This window comes from Diorhabda sublineata, chromosome 11 (assembly GCF_026230105.1).
Source record: "Diorhabda sublineata isolate icDioSubl1.1 chromosome 11, icDioSubl1.1, whole genome shotgun sequence".
In the NCBI taxonomy this organism is placed as follows: Eukaryota; Metazoa; Arthropoda; class Insecta; order Coleoptera; family Chrysomelidae; genus Diorhabda; species Diorhabda sublineata.
Window position 1 is genome coordinate 167,497 of NC_079484.1, and position 19,729 is coordinate 187,225.

The following is a 19,729-nucleotide window of genomic DNA, read 5'->3' on the forward strand; positions in this document are numbered from 1 at the left end:
AATTCCCTAACTGAAGATTTAATATCAGTACAGAAGGAAATATTGATATCCCCTATAAAATTTCGACTTTTGTGTCTCAATATGTGATCGTGGTTGTCATGAAGATTAGACAACTCGTGACCTAACTATAACCTAACTATTTGTGAGATTGTATTATTATGTTATAAGGAGTTTTATCGCAAATTTCAAAAATTCATTTAGAAATTTTTGATTTTGGTTTGTTTAAACTTTACAAAGTGGATGAGGTACTAAATTCCAGGTAATGATCTTAATGAATCCGTCACGAGTTGTATTACATACTTGGACTACCTTTTCGTTTACCTAAAATACCCACGAACTGTCAAAAAACGGTGTTTGATAGCTAGAGGTGACACGTCTTACAGTTATTGAAATTTCGAAACTTTTTAGAAAAAATTAGTGCCACAATTATAAACTATGAACAAACAATTTTAACTCAAACTCAATAAATAGGTAAAAATTCAAATGGAAGTGTTGTTTAAAACATATTATTGTTTATTTTGGTAGGTATTATATTACGTATTTAATTATTGTTTTTAATTTGTTTTTACTAGTTATTTGGTACTTGAATATATATTAAATACCTGTTTTTCAACAGATTAATAATAGTTTCTAGGTAAACAAGTTGCCCAAATCATTAATTATTGACAAGTAATGGAATGTTGAAGGATTAAAAAAAAATTTCAAATAGAACAATAAATAGTACAAAGTTTGTGATGACACGGTGTTTAATTTGACAAATATTTCCTACAAAATCATATATTTAAATATATTAGTGATTTGCAAATTTCAATTTTTTTTTTAATCAACCTTACGATTTAATATTACTTATTATAGATTAATTGCGATTAGACTGACTTGTCAAACCTGTTTTACTGATCATTAAATTACCATCAAACTTAATAATAAACAAAACATTTCGAAAAATATTCCTTCATAATAATTTATATTTGGAAAATAACCATAACCTGTAGCTTTCAACTTAAATATTGTTTATAATCAACGAGATAGAAAAAAAACTAAATTCTTATACGATTATTGTATTCTAAGGACTTTTAACAAGAAGTGGCTACGTTTTAATGAAGTTTTCCTCTAAACGTTTTGTTTTCGCCTACTTTTGCTTCCCATATTCTTTTCATTTTTTTACAAACGATCCAATGAATTAATAATAAAAGTTAATACTTTTTTTGTTCACTAGGTATATAAGATTTTACTAACCGGTTTACTGAAAATATAAACGCGGTTCCCGATAATATGGGCGTGTCAAGAAAATTTATTTGTTTTCGCATAACTTATAATAGTGTTGCTTAATATTTTGGGTACAAAATATTTTAGTAGAAGAAATAATTATTATGTCAAGTTTACTCGACGAAATACCAACGCCTGTCTGCCCTTGACAAATTACCTCTATAGCATCTAATTACTTAGAATACGAAGAGAAATTTTTTATAGTACATTATATACAGAGAGTCTCCTGTCAAACGCCAACTACGAATACTACGTCAAATTTAATTAACCTCTCGTACTAATAAACGGAGAAACTTCAAACTCGTTAAGTATTCTATAATAAACCTACAACGATAAATTGCTTACTGAAATTTTTTGATTTATGTCTTAGATTTTCGATAAAAATTGTCAAATTGTCATTTACGATGCAAATGCTTATGTTCAAGGTGGCAGGAATCGTTGATTTCACACTTAATCCAAACCAAACGTACAACGGAATAAAAATATCATAGAAAAATACGATTTAACAAAAAATTATAGGTGTATGTATACCTATACAAAACAAAATATGTATCAGTTTATAGGTTAGGTGTAAGTATCAGCAATATTTATCAATTCATCACTCAATCAAAAATCAGATAACGAAAATCTTTGTCATTTTAATCACGAAATAAAGTTCGACACATGAATATATGAATTCTTACATAATCGAATAGGTTTACCTGAACGATACATTTTGCCAGGAAAACATCCTTTTGACGTTTTTGGGTTCCATATCAGTACTTGTATCCATATGAAAACTTCCAAATCACAATATTACCGCACTCTCAACTCGAAGATTATAACATGTTGCAAACAGAAACATAAATGTCATAGCATCGTTAAATATTCATAAAAATTAGTGGAATATCACTGAATTATTAATTATTAGTCGTAACGAGGTTACACAAAAGATTCTAACTATTTTATAATTTTCTTTCCAAAAGAATTATCCCGGGAACAAAACATTCCGATTTTCGCTAAATACATTTACTAAACTCGCAATTACTCGTCGAAAAAGAAAGTGAAACTCCTTTCTAAATCTCTATCGGCTATTAACGACTACCGATTCACGCGGTATATTGTATCGGAAAAAGAAAGCTAAACGACATGGCGGGTACTTACTACAGATATGGAAATACTTTTGATTTCTCGTAACGTATGTATACAATTTCTTATAAACATTTTATTTAATGTAAATTAACATTATCAGACTTATAAGTGATCGAATTTTTTAGACAAGATTATTAAATCCGAAAAAAAATTATAGAGGTATAGTTCATTTTGATAAGAAATTATCTATTATAATTTTTCGTTACCAAATACACGAACAATCAGAATTAGAATTAACCGCGAAAAAGGCCAAGACTGTCATGGCGTCTTTACTTATGTCATAACAGTTGTGTTTGTTTACGACAGTCAATTGTTCAATTTTTCAATAAATAATGAATTCCTCGTATTATAAATACTGTGTAGTGCCCCAATGTGATAAAAACAATAAAGAAATACGAAGAAAGTGGTTAAAAATGGCAAGGAGATAAGATGCTTTTACTTTATCAACTAATTATTTCTGTGAAGATCATTTTGATGTAAGTATGAAACAAAAATTGATATATCTGTTTATAAATGTATAGTAAAAGTAATCAATTTTGCAAAATCTACCATAATATACCACATATAAAATGTTACGACTTAATTAAATTAAAGTTATTGAAACTTTGTATTCGCTAACCTCAAAATAAGTATTTTCATTCTACAGTGGGTAAATTCGACTGGTAACTGCTAATTAAATATGACTTTGTTTGTTCTTCACATAATACTTACAAGTTTTAACTCTGCGTACTTTCGATAAACAAAAATAGTTTTTAATTATAAAAAATTTGTCAAGCTAACGGCGTTAATTTTGGGCAAATTACTACAGTTTGCTTTGTTAAATTTTGATTCCATGGCAAATTATAACTGTCTCTTATCGAGATGAAACTAGAAACGAACTTTATTAATTTAACAATAATTGTTGAAAACTCGAAATAACCTGATCAATTTATACGATAATGACAGTTACATCATAGCATTTAGCGAGGTGTCACGTCACGTTTTCTGATTGATGTTTAATGTCACGTGATAAATCTTTTATTATTTTTGTATAAAAGTTGTTTTTTTATTTACTAATTATCATGGTTAATCATTAGAAACAAGCCTATTTTCAGTAGTATAGTGGTATATATTTCGAAGTGGTCAGATATTCAATATAAAAATGTTAGGTTATGATTTCATTTTTTTTTGGCATTTGTAACTCCAAAAGACGGTATCACACGATGCGTCCAAATGTTGGTATTGGTACGTCAGCCATGGAATTTTAGAATTTTTGCCCTCGTCAAAGGAATACCTAAGTTAAAACACTTGTTATACAACCAAACACACTTCTCGTCCCCTCGCGTTTAATGCTACGTGTTTTGTATGAAAAACCAAAGTTTGCCGTATCGTGTAGTACCGACTTAACATAAATTCCCAATTTTATCGTAATTTTTTTAAATCGGCCTTCAATAACTTTTTGTAGTTGAAATTTTAAAATTGTTGTCTTAATTATTATTAAAATTATACGTAATATTATTAATGATCGTACGGAATTTGAAATTTTAATACGATGTTGTTCGCCTTGAAGAGGTAAACTTTTTAGTTTCGTGAATCGTTTTTATTTCGTTCGTTCAAAATTTAATAATTCGATTGTTGAATACAAAATGGCGTGTACAAATTTTCCTTTGTACTACACAATCTATATATTTTTTTAAAAATAAATAAGTTGTTTTAATCGCCTTATTGTTCTTCGAAATAATAACGTTTTCTAGTAACAAAACCGGAAAATTAGTAAGTACTTAAGTTGATAATCAATTATAGTTAATTCAATGTAATGAAAAAATTCAACATCGAAAATGTCATCAATAAATGTAAAAAGTTGAACACTTTTTTTCAATTAGTCTTACATATATTAATATCAGTACCAAAGTTCAATGTTTTTTAAGTAGCCTCGGAACCATCGATAAGCAACTTTGTAAATACATAAATTTATTGTTCAAAAACAAATAACCTTGAATTTTACACGTGTTTTAACGTTTAGCAAAAAATATAAATAACTACAACCCTTGTATTGAAGACGAAATTCCCAATCACGTTTTTTTTTCATTAATTTGCGTTCTTAAAAAATGTAGTTTCCGAATCGGTTACCAAGCGTGAAAAAAGGTACCGTAAAATCACGTACGAATTAAATGATTTTTCTTTTCATTCGTAAAATATTCTTTAATATCATCAAATAGACAAAATGTTTATGAAAACGAAGAAACTTTGAATAGAAATTGCGGAAATTTTTCACAATTTTCCTTTCAAAATCATTTGTATCTCTTCCAAAGTCGTAAATACATAAATTTATTGGTCAAAAACAAATAATCTTGAATTTTACACGCGTTTTAACGTTTAGTAAAAAATATAAACAACTACAACCCTTGTATTGAAGACGAAATTCCTAATCACGTTTTTTTTTTCGTTAATTTGCGTTCTTAAAAAATGTAGTTTCCGAATCGGTTACCAAGCGTGAAAAAAGGTACCGTAAAATCACGTACGAATTAAACGATTTTTCTTTTCTTTCGTAAAATATTCTTTAATATCATCAAATAGACAAAATGTTTATGAAAACGAAGAAACTTTGAATAGAAATTGCTGAAATTTTTCACAATTTTCCTTTCAAAATCATTTGTATCGCTTCCAAAGTTGTAAATACATAAATTTATTGTTCAAAAACAAATAATCTTGAATTTTACACGCGTTTTAACGTTTAGTAAAAAATATAAACAACTACAACCCTTGTATTGAAGACGAAATTCCTAATCACGTTTTTTTTTTCGTTAATTTGAGTTCTTAAAAAATGTAGTTTCCGAATCGGTTACCAAGCGTGAAAAAAGGTACCGTAAAATCACGTACGAATTAAACGATTTTTCTTTTCTTTCGTAAAATATTCTTTAATATCATCAAATAGACAAAATGTTTATGAAAACGAAGAAACTTTGAATAGAAATTGCGGAAATTTTTCACAATTTTCCTTTCAAAATCATTTGTATCTCTTCCAAAGTTGTAAATACATAAATTTATTGTTCAAAAATAAATAACCTTGAATTTTACACGCGTTTATCGTTTAGTAAAAAATATAAATAACTACAACCCTTGTATTGAAGACGAAATTCCCAATCACGTTTTTTTTTCATTAATTTGCGTTCTTAAAAAATGTAGTTTCCGAATCGGTTACCAAGCGTGAAAAAAGGTACCGTAAAATCACGTACGAATTAAATGATTTTTCTTTTCATTCGTAAAATATTCTTTAATATCATCAAATAGACAAAATGTTTATGAAAACGAAGAAACTTTGAATAGAAATTGCGGAAATTTTTCACAATTTTCCTTTCAAAATCATTTGTATCTCTTCCAAAGTTGTAAATACATAAATTTATTGTTCAAAAACAAATAATCTTGAATTTTACACGCGTTTTAACGTTTAGTAAAAAATATAAACAACTACAACCCTTGTATTGAAGACGAAATTCCTAATCACGTTTTTTTTCGTTAATTTGCGTTCTTAAAAAATATAGTTTCCGAATCGGTTACCAAGCGTGAAAAAAGGTACCGTAAAATCACGTAAGAACTAAACGATTTTTATTTCTTTCGTAAAATATTCTTTAATATCATCAAATAGACAAAATGTTTATGAAAACGAAGAAACTTTGAATAGAAATTGCTGAAATTTTTCACAATTTTCCTTTCAAAATCATTTGTTTCTCTTCCAAAGTCGTAAATACATAAATTTATTGGTCAAAAACAAATAATCTTGAATTTTACACGCGTTTTAACGTTTAGTAAAAAATATAAACAACTACAACCCTTGTATTGAAGACGAAATTCCTAATCACGTTTTTTTTTCGTTAATTTGCGTTCTTAAAAAATGTAGTTTCCGAATCGGTTACCAAGCGTGAAAAAAGGTACCGTAAAATCACGTACGAATTAAACGATTTTTCTTTTCTTTCGTAAAATATTCTTTAATATCATCAAATAGACAAAATGTTTATGAAAACGAAGAAACTTTGAATAGAAATTGCTGAAATTTTTCACAATTTTCCTTTCAAAATCATTTGTATCTCTTCCAAAGTCGTAAATACATAAATTTATTGGTCAAAAACAAATAATCTTGAATTTTACACGCGTTTTAACGTTTAGTAAAAAATATAAACAACTACAACCCTTGTATTGAAGACGAAATTCCTAATCACGTTTTTTTTTTCGTTAATTTGCGTTCTTAAAAAATGTAGTTTCCGAATCGGTTACCAAGCGTGAAAAAAGGTACCGTAAAATCACGTACGAATTAAACGATTTTTCTTTTCTTTCGTAAAATATTCTTTAATATCATCAAATAGACAAAATGTTTATGAAAACGAAGAAACTTTGAATAGAAATTGCTGAAATTTTTCACAATTTTCCTTTCAAAATCATTTGTATCGCTTCCAAAGTTGTAAATACATAAATTTATTGTTCAAAAACAAATAATCTTGAATTTTACACGCGTTTTAACGTTTAGTAAAAAATATAAACAACTACAACCCTTGTATTGAAGACGAAATTCCTAATCACGTTTTTTTTTTCGTTAATTTGAGTTCTTAAAAAATGTAGTTTCCGAATCGGTTACCAAGCGTGAAAAAAGGTACCGTAAAATCACGTACGAATTAAACGATTTTTCTTTTCTTTCGTAAAATATTCTTTAATATCATCAAATAGACAAAATGTTTATGAAAACGAAGAAACTTTGAATAGAAATTGCGGAAATTTTTCACAATTTTCCTTTCAAAATCATTTGTATCTCTTCCAAAGTTGTAAATACATAAATTTATTGTTCAAAAATAAATAACCTTGAATTTTACACGCGTTTATCGTTTAGTAAAAAATATAAATAACTACAACCCTTGTATTGAAGACGAAATTCCCAATCACGTTTTTTTTTCATTAATTTGCGTTCTTAAAAAATGTAGTTTCCGAATCGGTTACCAAGCGTGAAAAAAGGTACCGTAAAATCACGTACGAATTAAATGATTTTTCTTTTCATTCGTAAAATATTCTTTAATATCATCAAATAGACAAAATGTTTATGAAAACGAAGAAACTTTGAATAGAAATTGCGGAAATTTTTCACAATTTTCCTTTCAAAATCATTTGTATCTCTTCCAAAGTTGTAAATACATAAATTTATTGTTCAAAAACAAATAATCTTGAATTTTACACGCGTTTTAACGTTTAGTAAAAAATATAAACAACTACAACCCTTGTATTGAAGACGAAATTCCTAATCACGTTTTTTTTCGTTAATTTGCGTTCTTAAAAAATATAGTTTCCGAATCGGTTACCAAGCGTGAAAAAAGGTACCGTAAAATCACGTAAGAACTAAACGATTTTTATTTCTTTCGTAAAATATTCTTTAATATCATCAAATAGACAAAATGTTTATGAAAACGAAGAAACTTTGAATAGAAATTGCTGAAATTTTTCACAATTTTCCTTTCAAAATCATTTGTTTCTCTTCCAAAGTCGTAAATACATAAATTTATTGGTCAAAAACAAATAATCTTGAATTTTACACGCGTTTTAACGTTTAGTAAAAAATATAAACAACTACAACCCTTGTATTGAAGACGAAATTCCTAATCACGTTTTTTTTTCGTTAATTTGCGTTCTTAAAAAATGTAGTTTCCGAATCGGTTACCAAGCGTGAAAAAAGGTACCGTAAAATCACGTACGAATTAAACGATTTTTCTTTTCTTTCGTAAAATATTCTTTAATATCATCAAATAGACAAAATGTTTATGAAAACGAAGAAACTTTGAATAGAAATTGCTGAAATTTTTCACAATTTTCCTTTCAAAATCATTTGTATCTCTTCCAAAGTCGTAAATACATAAATTTATTGGTCAAAAACAAATAATCTTGAATTTTACACGCGTTTTAACGTTTAGTAAAAAATATAAACAACTACAACCCTTGTATTGAAGACGAAATTCCTAATCACGTTTTTTTTTTCGTTAATTTGCGTTCTTAAAAAATGTAGTTTCCGAATCGGTTACCAAGCGTGAAAAAAGGTACCGTAAAATCACGTACGAATTAAACGATTTTTCTTTTCTTTCGTAAAATATTCTTTAATATCATCAAATAGACAAAATGTTTATGAAAACGAAGAAACTTTGAATAGAAATTGCTGAAATTTTTCACAATTTTCCTTTCAAAATCATTTGTATCGCTTCCAAAGTTGTAAATACATAAATTTATTGTTCAAAAACAAATAATCTTGAATTTTACACGCGTTTTAACGTTTAGTAAAAAATATAAACAACTACAACCCTTGTATTGAAGACGAAATTCCTAATCACGTTTTTTTTCGTTAATTTGCGTTCTTAAAAAATATAGTTTCCGAATCGGTTACCAAGCGTGAAAAAAGGTACCGTAAAATCACGTACGAACTAAACGATTTTTATTTCTTTCGTAAAATATTCTTTAATATCATCAAATAGACAAAATGTTTATGAAAACGAAGAAACTTTGAATAGAAATTGCTGAAATTTTTCACAATTTTCCTTTCAAAATCATTTGTATCTCTCTTCCAAAGTCGTAAATACATAAATTTATTGTTCAAAAACAAATAATCTTGAATTTTACACGCGTTTTAACGTTTAGTAAAAAATATAAACAACTACAACCCTTGTATTGAAGACGAAATTCCTAATCACGTTTTTTTTCGTTAATTTGCGTTCTTAAAAATATAGTTTCCGAATCGGTTACCAAGCGTGAAAAAAGGTACCGTAAAATCACGTACGAACTAAACGATTTTTATTTCTTTCGTAAAATATTCTTTAATATCATCAAATAGACAAAATGTTTATGAAAACGAAGAAACTTTGAATAGAAATTGCTGAAATTTTTCACAATTTTCCTTTCAAAATCATTTGTATCTCTCTTCCAAAGTCGTAAATACATAAATTTATTGTTCAAAAACAAATAACCTTGAATTTTACACGTGTTTTAACGTTTAGCAAAAAATATAAATAACTACAACCCTTGTATTGAAGACGAAATTCCCAATCACGTTTTTTTTTCATTAATTTGCGTTCTTAAAAAATGTAGTTTCCGAATCGGTTACCAAGCGTGAAAAAAGGTACCGTAAAATCACGTACGAATTAAATGATTTTTCTTTTCATTCGTAAAATATTCTTTAATATCATCAAATAGACAAAATGTTTATGAAAACGAAGAAACTTTGAATAGAAATTGCTGAAATTTTTCACAATTTTCCTTTCAAAATCATTTGTATCTCTCTTCCAAAGTCGTAAATACATAAATTTATTGGTCAAAAACAAATAATCTTGAATTTTACACGCGTTTTAACGTTTAGTAAAAAATATAAACAACTACAACCCTTGTATTGAAGACGAAATTCCTAATCACGTTTTTTTTCGTTAATTTGCGTTCTTAAAAATATAGTTTCCGAATCGGTTACCAAGCGTGAAAAAAGGTACCGTAAAATCACGTACGAACTAAACGATTTTTATTTCTTTCGTGAAATATTCTTTAATATCATCAAATAGACAAAATGTTTATGAAAACGAAGAAACTTTGAATAGAAATTGCTGAAATTTTTCACAATTTTCCTTTCAAAATCATTTGTATCTCTTCCAAAGTTTTGCCTTTAGTTTCCGGTATATACAAATAAGTAAAAACGGCGGTAAGTAAACAAATTATGGAAAATAAATAAAACGGATATTCCATACCTAGCGAATCGGTGAGACGTTGATAAATTAGAATGGATAACAACGAAGCTACGATATAACAACCGTCAGCTAAGGTCATACCGTACGCTTTCATTTTAGTAGAAAACAATTCTGCTGTTAAAACAATCGGAACCATTCCTAAACCTATTTTGAAACAGCAAGCGTATAACATAACGCAAACGGTAGGAATCCAGCTGATCTGTACAGTATCGAATCCGCAATTTTTCAAATTGAAATAAACGGCGATAACCAATAAACATACGGCCGTTAAAATACACGATAAAATCAACAAAGTTTTTCTCCCGTATTTATCTACGCATATAGAAGCCGTACAAGCCGACGAAACCATCATTACAGAAAATAAAACGGCCGCCGAATTCGGTTGCAAATAAATTGATCCGGCCGCTTCCAAGATAATATGTAAATTCATAAGTAGTACACTGATTCCGGCGAAATGTTGCGCGAAATTCATCGCCGTCATAATTAAAAATCCTTTTCTATTACTAGGTACCGTAAACAGATCTTTCAAATTACCTTTCTCGGTTTTTTGTCTAGCCACCGAATCTTTGATATTTTCCAATTCATTAGAAACGTCGACTTTACTAGATCTGAACCATTCCAAATTGTTTCCAGCTCGTTCCGATTCGCCTTTATATATCAAATAATAAGGACTTTCCGGCATAAATGGGAAAATGATGAGTTGAGTACACGTCAAACATACGCCAATAACGCAATGGACGTAAAAAGGCGTTAAAGGCACTACCGTATAAACTAAAATAATACCGCACAGCATCATCAAATAAATTAAACTACTCAAGAACCCTCGTATCTTATGTTCGGCTATTTCCGCTATATACATGGGAGTCGCTACGAACGCCATGTTTCCAGCTGCTCCGGCGAACGCCCGCGCCACAAATATGTATTCGACTCTAAGTTGGAGACCTATCGCAACCCAAACTAACGCCGCCACGAAAGTAGCCAACAATATAGATTTTTTCCTTCCGAGTCTATCGACGAAATACATCGTTATCCAAAGTCCCACGAAAGCTCCTACCATCACCGACGTTTCCAACCATTCTCCTTCGTATTTGGTTATTTTTATGGGAGAATCCGGTTTCAGTAGTATAGGTAAAACCGGAGCCGTCCAACCGTAATGCATACCGTCACTAACTGCGACCAAAGTACCTATAAAACCAAAAAATTAATTTGCAAATACGAAAATTTAAATATTATGTTTTTTTCATCCATCTAATTAACTAAATTATCGCCGACTTCGTGATTCGTTCCCAAGTGCCTCGTACATTTATTCTTTTAGCACCCTGTATATATTTTTACGTATTTATATTTGGTTAATGTGAATAAGTACAACGTATAAAATATATACCTGCAAATACTGCTAGCAACTGAGATAAAGTTCCTTTAAATATATTTTCATTTCGTTCGGTAATCGTTATTGCAGTCATGTTCACTTTTATTCCTAAAATAAATAAAATGGCGGTAGTCTGTATACGTACAGAATTTTAAAATCTTGTACAAATAAAAACTCGTACTCGTATAATCCGTCGTGTTTTTACAATCTTACAATATTTATTTTATTTAGTTCTTTTGTATGAATGTTGTAAAAACTTACAACGTCGAAATATTTTTATAAAAACTTGATTTTGAAATCAAATTAGACACTTTTGAACAACTACGAAATTATTTTTAATTACCTAACCTAACCTAACCTAACTTAACCACTTTTATTTTAGTAATTGTTCACTGTGTGTGTGTGTGTGTGTATTTTAAATGTCTCTGTACTTACCTATTCTTATCGAGATAATATTTCAATAAAAACCAATGGAAATTATAAAACAATATTTTATTTCGTACTTGTTCTTTACAATCCCAGTAAATTGAAATGAAATATAAAAATTCAGTTTACGATAATTAAATTCACTCTGTAGGTTTTAATATTTCAATCAGATCCGTTGTTAAAATTTGTCGTAATGGAATCGACAGAAATATCTAGATAACTAACGACGGTTACCCCCAAAACAGATTATTTAAATTATCTGATGAAACATATATAAAGAGATTAATGGGCAATAAAAGTACAGTATTGTATTTATAAAAAAATTAAATTATATTCGTATATATTTTGAATTTAAATATTTAAGTCGTATGCACATTATACGGAAAAAAAAAAATTCCAGCTCGATTCTGCGCATTCTCAAACATGCGCAGTATAGTTCCCATACCAACTGTCAGTTTAGGTATTTTACATTGTCAAAACGCACATCAACATAACCTCAGAAAAGTACGATTGTTTTAAATTTCTATTAGGTGTATATTAGTGAAAAATAGGTGATAATCGTTACAATATTATGCAAGAAACGGTTCTTATATAAGGAAAAACGTTGTTCAGCAAACAATTGCAATCATTTTACAGCGAAATAAGGGAAAACGATCCAATAGAGAAACGTTGGACTGCTGCTCGAGCTAACGATGAAATCAAATGATTCATAAGGCATTAAAAGAAGCAATAAACAGTATCATTGGATAAACAATTGAATGTCTAATGCTAAGATGAAACACAGTAATCAACTTATAATTTATATAATACCCAAGGAATTTTTCAAAATTTTGACGTATTAGTAATAGAGTGTTATAAAACTACGGGACGTGGTGGACGAGATAAAATGTTATTCGAACAGGAAAATTATTATTAAATTCCTAGAGCTGCAGTTTCCATTTTGCAGGAAGTGCAATCTCAAAAAGACACAACCACATAAACGATTAATCGTTTGCTCTATTATTTAATAAAACTTTGGTTAGGTTATGAAAAACAGGAAAAATGTAAAATGCCCAGGTAAAATGAGGGTGTCAAATATAAGGTGATACATATACTTTTGTCAAAACCTGTAATAATTATCAAAAAATTTTAATTACAAAAGTTCTTTGTATTCTGAGGATTTTTAGATTATTGACTTTTTATTTTAAATAAAACACCCTATATTTTATTGCGTTTTTTGATTTAGTTGTGAAAGTACAGGTAAATTTCACGAGACCTATCTATTTGATTTCCGCACGGTTTAAGAAATGGATTACTATATGGAAAATAATGTAACACACTGAGTATTGCATTTTTGAAATTTAAATTGAGAATTTTTCATTAGGAATAATTCAGAAAAAACTAAAGTTTTGTGTTCAAAAATTCATTTCGAAAATGATGTGATTTTATTGTCCATAATGATTTTTCAATAAAAACTCAAATATTTCCAATACCGTGCGGAAATCAAATAGATCCGTCTTATGAAATTCACCTTTGCTTTTACAACTAAACCAAAAAACGCAATAAAATACATTAAAAATTCCGATATTGAAGAATTGTATACTCTAAAAGTGATTACTCTAAAAATTCCTTCAAAGAACTTTTGGAATTAAAGTTTTTTTATAATTCTTACAGGTTTTGAGAAAAGTAAATGGATCACTTTATGTTTTGACATCCTGTACGTTGTCTGTTACACATGTTATACTGGAATTTTGTCAAATCTTCTATAATTATCTAGTCATAACGCAAGAAGGACTCTCTCAAGATCAAATTTTGCAGGTTTTTTTGTAAAATATCTAAACTTTTCATCAAATGCCCGAATTTGCAGATAGAGTAATTCGTTGGTTAAAGTTTGGTTGGATTTTTGTATGGATGGGGGTTCGGTTCGTTGGTGTAGACCCTGAAAGCTCCTGTGCAAGGGGTGGGAATGTGTTTGCCTAACTATTTCTGAAACGGTTCTTCTCGGTTTGTATTTTTTTTATATTTTGAGGAATTTTCTCAAACCATTCAAATTTCACTGTCCGAAAAGACTGGAATAAATAAAACAAAGGCGGTTGTTAAACGTATTATTTTATTCAAAACTGGAATAATAGATGCCAGTTATTACAAAATTATATTTAAATGACTAAAATATTATGTGTACCGAGTACAAACGAACCGAATATAAACAAAAACTTTGGTGGTCTCCAGCTATCACATAACAAAACGAAAAACTTTTTACAAAATTTCCTGAACATAGTAGTGACTTTTCAAGAAATTCGGCAATATCCTATTATTTATATAATATACAGTTTAAATATAAATAAAACAAAAGATTTTTGATTAAATGGTTATCGTAAAAGTTCAAAAATTTTTAATATTATTACGTATACAAACATACTAAATTTTGTATATACATGGTTGTCAAACTATTTCAATTTATTTAGTATTCAAGATACATAGAAATTGAATCAAATACTGTTTTATCGCCAGATTAAATTAAAATAATTCGAAAATGAAATAAAAAAATAGTAATGTGACATAAACATTTGCCAACTGTATAGAAACTTATAAATCTTTTAGTTTTTCTACTTCCTGTTCAAAATTAAATGAATCAATTCATTTAATATGCAACGTAAAATAAAATGCACTATACGAGGTGTGGCTATAAAGTAACAGGGACTGTTAGCAACTTCGAAAAACTGCATTCAACATGCGAAAAGTGTATGTACTAAAATCCTCACATTTGAGCAACAAGAAGCTCGTAAAAATATTCGTATCCCATATAATCGAATAACATCGATTGAAAATAATTTCATTTAGCACTAATTTGATCGAAGAATATTAAGAATCAAATTAATTCGAAAAGAAAATGTGATATAACCAAATGCGAAACAACAATAATCAACACAGATAAGGAGAACCGTAACAGGTCCAAATACAAAACAGTAGAGAGAAAAGAGAGCAAAGAAAAACGAAGAAAGGAAGGAAAATAAAGTGAGATACGTAAAAGCTCAAAGACCCAACTGGGCCGGGCATATGATGAGAAGAAAACCAACAGAAATATTCTAAAAGAATAACGCGACGGACACCATTGTGGTCAAGGAGAAGAAAAAGATTTGTGGGAACGAAATAGAGAACTGGAGGGCAAAAACAACCGAGACAAACGATGAATTATAAAGAAAACGGTCCACGTCGTGGAACATTCGTCTAGATCTATTAGAACGAGGAGTAGCATGTTGGGAAAGCCTTACTGGATCGATTATAGGAGGACACCACAGTAAAAAGTTTAAAATAATTGATTACCTTCAGAAATAAACCGATTTGTACCTTGTAAACCTTTTTCGAAGAAGTCTTCCGATACCAGATAGTTTATATGATATAATAAGTCACGATACAATACGAAATATGTTTCTTTTCCGATGACTTCTCTAATTACATTATCTTTATACATTTATACACTTTTATATATACATATCGAAAAAGGAAAATGAGATCATCAAAAACGTTTTCAGAACAATTATATATAGACAGTACTCAAGGCAGTTCCATAGCAGCGCCAAATCTAACACATATTAATGCGATTAAACGGCAACAATTTTACTTGGATCCACTTTAACTCTGATAAACATGGTGTCGTCTTTCATAAAATGTCTTTTTTTGAGCATTTCGTGCGAGACGAATTTGGGAAAACCGAAACCTAAGGAATCCGGTTCCCTGCTGGGCCGTTGGAAGTTTTTCCACGTCGGATCCGGTATGAAGCTTTCGACTATGTTGCAGGCTTTTTCGGGACACGTCGATTGATCGAATAACGTAAAAGATACCGAATGGGAAAACGGCCATCTTAATAGCGCGTCGTATTCGCCGGGAAGGATTTTTATATACACGGATATATGGGAATCTTCACCGGCGCCGTTTCCGTTTGGAAAAAGGGATGCCTGTAATAAATAAAACTCGATTTTAATAAAAAAAAAAAAAAAATATTTTTTTGTACTAATATTTACCTGTAGTTTATATCCGTATTGACTAGTATAGAAAGGCGGCGATACCAACTCCATCCCCTCTTTACTTTTAGCTTCGGCCATTTTGGCAGCGAAATCGCTAATTTTCCAAATTAAAGTGCCGGAATAATTCAAAGATAACCTAGATAAGGCGCTCTTCAAAGACGTTATTTGATGTTGTTGTTTAGATACAACATTACACATAAGACTCAAATGTTGTTGACAATTTTCTTCCAGATGTTTCTCTATAACATATCTAGGCCCTTTGAATCTACATCCTGCGTCTTTGAAGCTACAACTGTGCACCGAAACTGTACATTCTTCCTTTAGGTGCGTGTCCAATTCTTCCCTAGCCAATACACTCACGTCGCACCTAAAAAATTCGATAAATATTATAACGATAAAACTAAAAAGTCGACATCCGCGCCATCTCTACTCCAAACGAGAAATCTATAAAGTACGACATGGCAGGAAACTGTAAAATACTATTAAAGTAATATAGAGATGGGAATTACTTTATGTAACTTACCTGTTGGGACATTGCACTGGTACTCTTCCGCATTTAACGTGATGAGCTGGTAAAGTATCGGCTACGAATTCTTTGGTGCAATATCTGCAAGGCACAAGTCTCTTTGAACAGTCTCCAATTTTGTGTTGACCCAAGTGTCGCCGGTGTATTTTAACTCCGCATTTATTTTCGCAATACAGGGGTTCGTATCCGCAATGACCGACGTGATTCTGAAAAATTGAATATATGACGATTTTCTTTGGAAATTGTGGAATTCCAACACACCGGAGTTTTTATCTTTACTTTTTCGCTACATATTTAAAATGGAAACGGAAAAGAAAACAGTTATAAACATTCCCGCGGTGTTTTGTATCACTAAATATACACCGAGAAAAAGTATTTAAATAAATCGCTGTTATATTTCGTACACTGAGACAAATATTGAAATATTTCGAATTCTATAGAATCCGTTGTGATGTTCTCTGGCACCGTTCTCGCAAACAGGGCCGAAAATCTTTGTTTCGCATTCTTCTACACTGCTCAGTCGGTTATCAGGACTTGGTACATGGTTTTTTGTTCATTGTTCACGAGATTTTGAGCCGAAATGTCAACATTATCCGCATAGACGAAGTGCCGCTTGAGTCTTGTTCCTTCCAGTGGGAAATCGAACAGTTTTGTCCTCCCTAACTCAAACATGGGTTTACAGGAACAACTGTAGTTAAAGATCCCGATACTTTCACTTTGCCTCGGTTTGTTTTGAACGCCAAATCCCACCAGGTCTCCGAGGATACCGTCGTACGCCTTGAGGAACTAAATTAAGATCGAAATTGTATTCGTAGGTTTTCGGAGCAACAAAAATGGAAAACGCGCTGATATATATATATGAAGAAATTTTATAAAAATATCGAATGACTTACTTCTAAAGCGTGTCCGGTAAATTCCTTGTTACAAAATTCGCATCTAGTTCTTCTCTGCGGACAAGTGTATTTGAGGTGATCCTCCATCAATACTCTGGGTATTTGCGCTCCGCATTTACTCGTGCAAGGGATAGCGTCGTGTTTACAAGTATTTAAATGTCCCTGGAAAAACAAATAGAATCGTTCGAAACACGAAATTTTCTCCATCGCTTACACCGGACTACCGTTCGATAACGCTAATAATTAACTAACATATTTTAATGACGTACAATACGGTATGATACGTTTCTTTTCAATTTACCTTGAATATACCTGCACACATACGTCGTGTAAAAGTTGTAGATCACTAGATTTTATTAATTACGAGTGTAGAATAAATTACGTCAAAAAAATGCTACACGATGTACACTCAAACTTCGTTATACGATTTTATTCGTAACTAACGCTATAACCGTTCCAACCATCAAGTCCCATCTCTATATAAAAAAGTTTTCTCCGTGTTTTTGTTTCAGGGATTTGAAACTTTTTAATTAATCGTAAACTCAAAGCCAAATAGTTTTTTGTTTACCACAATAATTTCTGTAAACTATTTAAACGGAATTTAAAGTTAGAATACTTGAATTCGTATTATACCTTTAATTTTCTAAGTTCATCGGACCATTTACATCCTTCCTTGTGGTGAATGCAATAGACAATTGAGCTCATAATAGCCTTCTCTGATTCAGGATCCGAATAAATCTGCAACAATGAAAAATAAAAAAAAAAAAATGTAAATTCCACGACTTTCACAACAACGGTACTTCTAACGCATTCTGCACCGAGCAGACCTTGCGAAACATGCGAGGAGATACAAATAACTAGAGATGCGCCTTGAACGGTTACACTATTAACACTTTTAGTTCAATTATTATAGTTTACAATTACCAGCTGAAGACGATAACTTGGTTATCGAAACGCGCTTCAGACAAAGTAATTATGACAGTCGACGTAGAGATGGCGAAAGACAGTGTATTCAGTTCCAAAAATTCCAACTCAATAATTACCGGTAATAAATAAAATATTCAGTACTTCCAATAATATTTAAACTAAAATAGACCTTTCAAGAATACCTGACGTTATGGGTTACGATGCTACACGGCGAATCCGATCAATCGATATTTCACAGTTCCAACCATCAATTCCCATCTCTATACAAACTACGACTGACTACTTTTGAATCTGACGGTTTCCGATTCATTTTCATTCTCCAAATGATAATTTGATTTTGTTCCCACGAAAACCGTCATACGTGGACTTATCATGATTGTGATATGAGGTCAACTCGAGGGTCAATTACGAATCGCGTACAAATTTAAGACACATTCCGTTGAATTTCCGGTCTGTGTCTAATTAAGATAAACATTCACAAATAGTTTAATCGATTGTTGAGAATATCTACTGGTACATCGAATTGTTTCTATTGGAAAAGTTATTAGAAACAATTTTATAGAAAAATTTAATATCTATTTATATTTGTAATTTTACTGTAGTGTCCGTCGGTGGTTATTTTTTATACTTAAAACGCCCATCTCTATATAATAAACATAATGAATCATTCGATTTGGACTAACGCATTTAATTAATTAAAAAATCGATCGATCTATACGAATCCATCTAGTATGAAATGTATATGGAAGTATGTTGGAAACGTCAAAACAAATTATAACCTAAAAAAATCTCGCTACTTAACTTTTCGTTACCAGCTAGTTTTTCGATACGCTTTCTACCTCTAAAAACATACTTAGCTACGTCATAAAAATTAAAATACTATTTACTTTATTGCCATTAGAAAATATAATCTTTGAAAAATTACAATGAAATCTTTAAACAATAACTGTAACAACCTTGAAGTCAATCCGTCGTTCCGAACAAGTAACCGTACTGCCAACTGTCAAAAAACTAATGCCATTATCACACACTACTTATCGACCGTTGGTTAATGATTATTTTTCAAGGGACAAATATTAATTGAACATTAGACAAGTATTCAAAAACTTATCAGGGAAATTTTTGAAATTTTGTTGTATTTACAATAGAAAATAAAATGCCCCTACAATCCCAAAGTTATTACCAACATTTTTGGCATTGATAATGAAAAATCCCAAGTCGATTGACAAGACAAATATTTGTAACTTGCTTATCTTCAATAATATAACTTCTTATTATAGACTCTAATTGAAAAAGAACTCAGGGACGTAGCAAGGACATTTTACCTAATCATTTTATAAGATTTGTTATTGGCATTCCAAAAATTTCCTCGACGTTTCATTTATTACATAACAGTTATGTGAACGCGAACGTAACCGAAGATCCACTCAAGTGTTAGACTAAGTGCTTTGTCG

General features: G+C 30.2%; 3 protein-coding genes across 6 annotated transcripts in view; all 3 read right to left on the minus strand.

The window, feature by feature from the left end:
* LOC130450077 (ABC transporter G family member 20) overlaps positions 1–3,318 on the minus strand; it is a 38,114-nt gene extending 34,796 nt beyond the window's left edge. The window contains exon 1 of the mRNA XM_056788255.1: positions 1,968–3,318. Coding sequence (XP_056644233.1) covers positions 1,968–2,038 — 71 coding nt within the window. The 5' untranslated portion in view covers positions 2,039–3,318. The remainder of the gene's footprint in view (positions 1–1,967) is intronic.
* A 5,454-nt stretch (positions 3,319–8,772) lies between these two features.
* On the minus strand, positions 8,773–12,297 carry LOC130450081 (facilitated trehalose transporter Tret1-like). Of its 3 annotated transcripts, none has more exons than XM_056788267.1 (3): positions 11,935–12,297; positions 11,515–11,607; positions 8,773–11,315 (listed from the first exon to the last, which is right to left on the minus strand). In XM_056788267.1, exons 2-3 carry the CDS (start codon positions 11,591–11,593, stop codon positions 10,000–10,002), a joined length of 1,395 nt encoding a protein of 464 aa, XP_056644245.1. In that variant the 5' UTR covers positions 11,594–11,607; positions 11,935–12,297; the 3' UTR covers positions 8,773–9,999. The 3 variants fall into 3 exon arrangements, with proteins under 3 accessions (XP_056644245.1, XP_056644248.1, XP_056644246.1); XM_056788270.1 differs by lacking the exon at positions 11,935–12,297 and adding an exon at positions 11,843–11,911; XM_056788268.1 differs by lacking the exon at positions 11,935–12,297 and adding an exon at positions 11,761–11,862.
* Positions 12,298–13,991: 1,694 nt separating this feature from the next.
* Positions 13,992–19,729, minus strand: part of LOC130450080 (TNF receptor-associated factor 4) — a 41,569-nt gene continuing 35,831 nt past the window's right edge. The window contains exons 2-6 of one of the 2 annotated variants that reach the window (XM_056788265.1): positions 17,982–18,086; positions 17,349–17,510; positions 16,453–16,661; positions 15,927–16,296; positions 13,992–15,860 (exon numbers count right to left, since the gene is read on the minus strand). In XM_056788265.1, coding sequence (XP_056644243.1) covers positions 15,507–15,860; positions 15,927–16,296; positions 16,453–16,661; positions 17,349–17,510; positions 17,982–18,086 — 1,200 coding nt within the window. In that variant the 3' untranslated portion in view covers positions 13,992–15,506. The remainder of the gene's footprint in view (positions 15,861–15,926; positions 16,297–16,452; positions 16,662–17,348; positions 17,511–17,981; positions 18,087–19,729) is intronic. The other variant, XM_056788266.1, reaches the window with a different exon arrangement.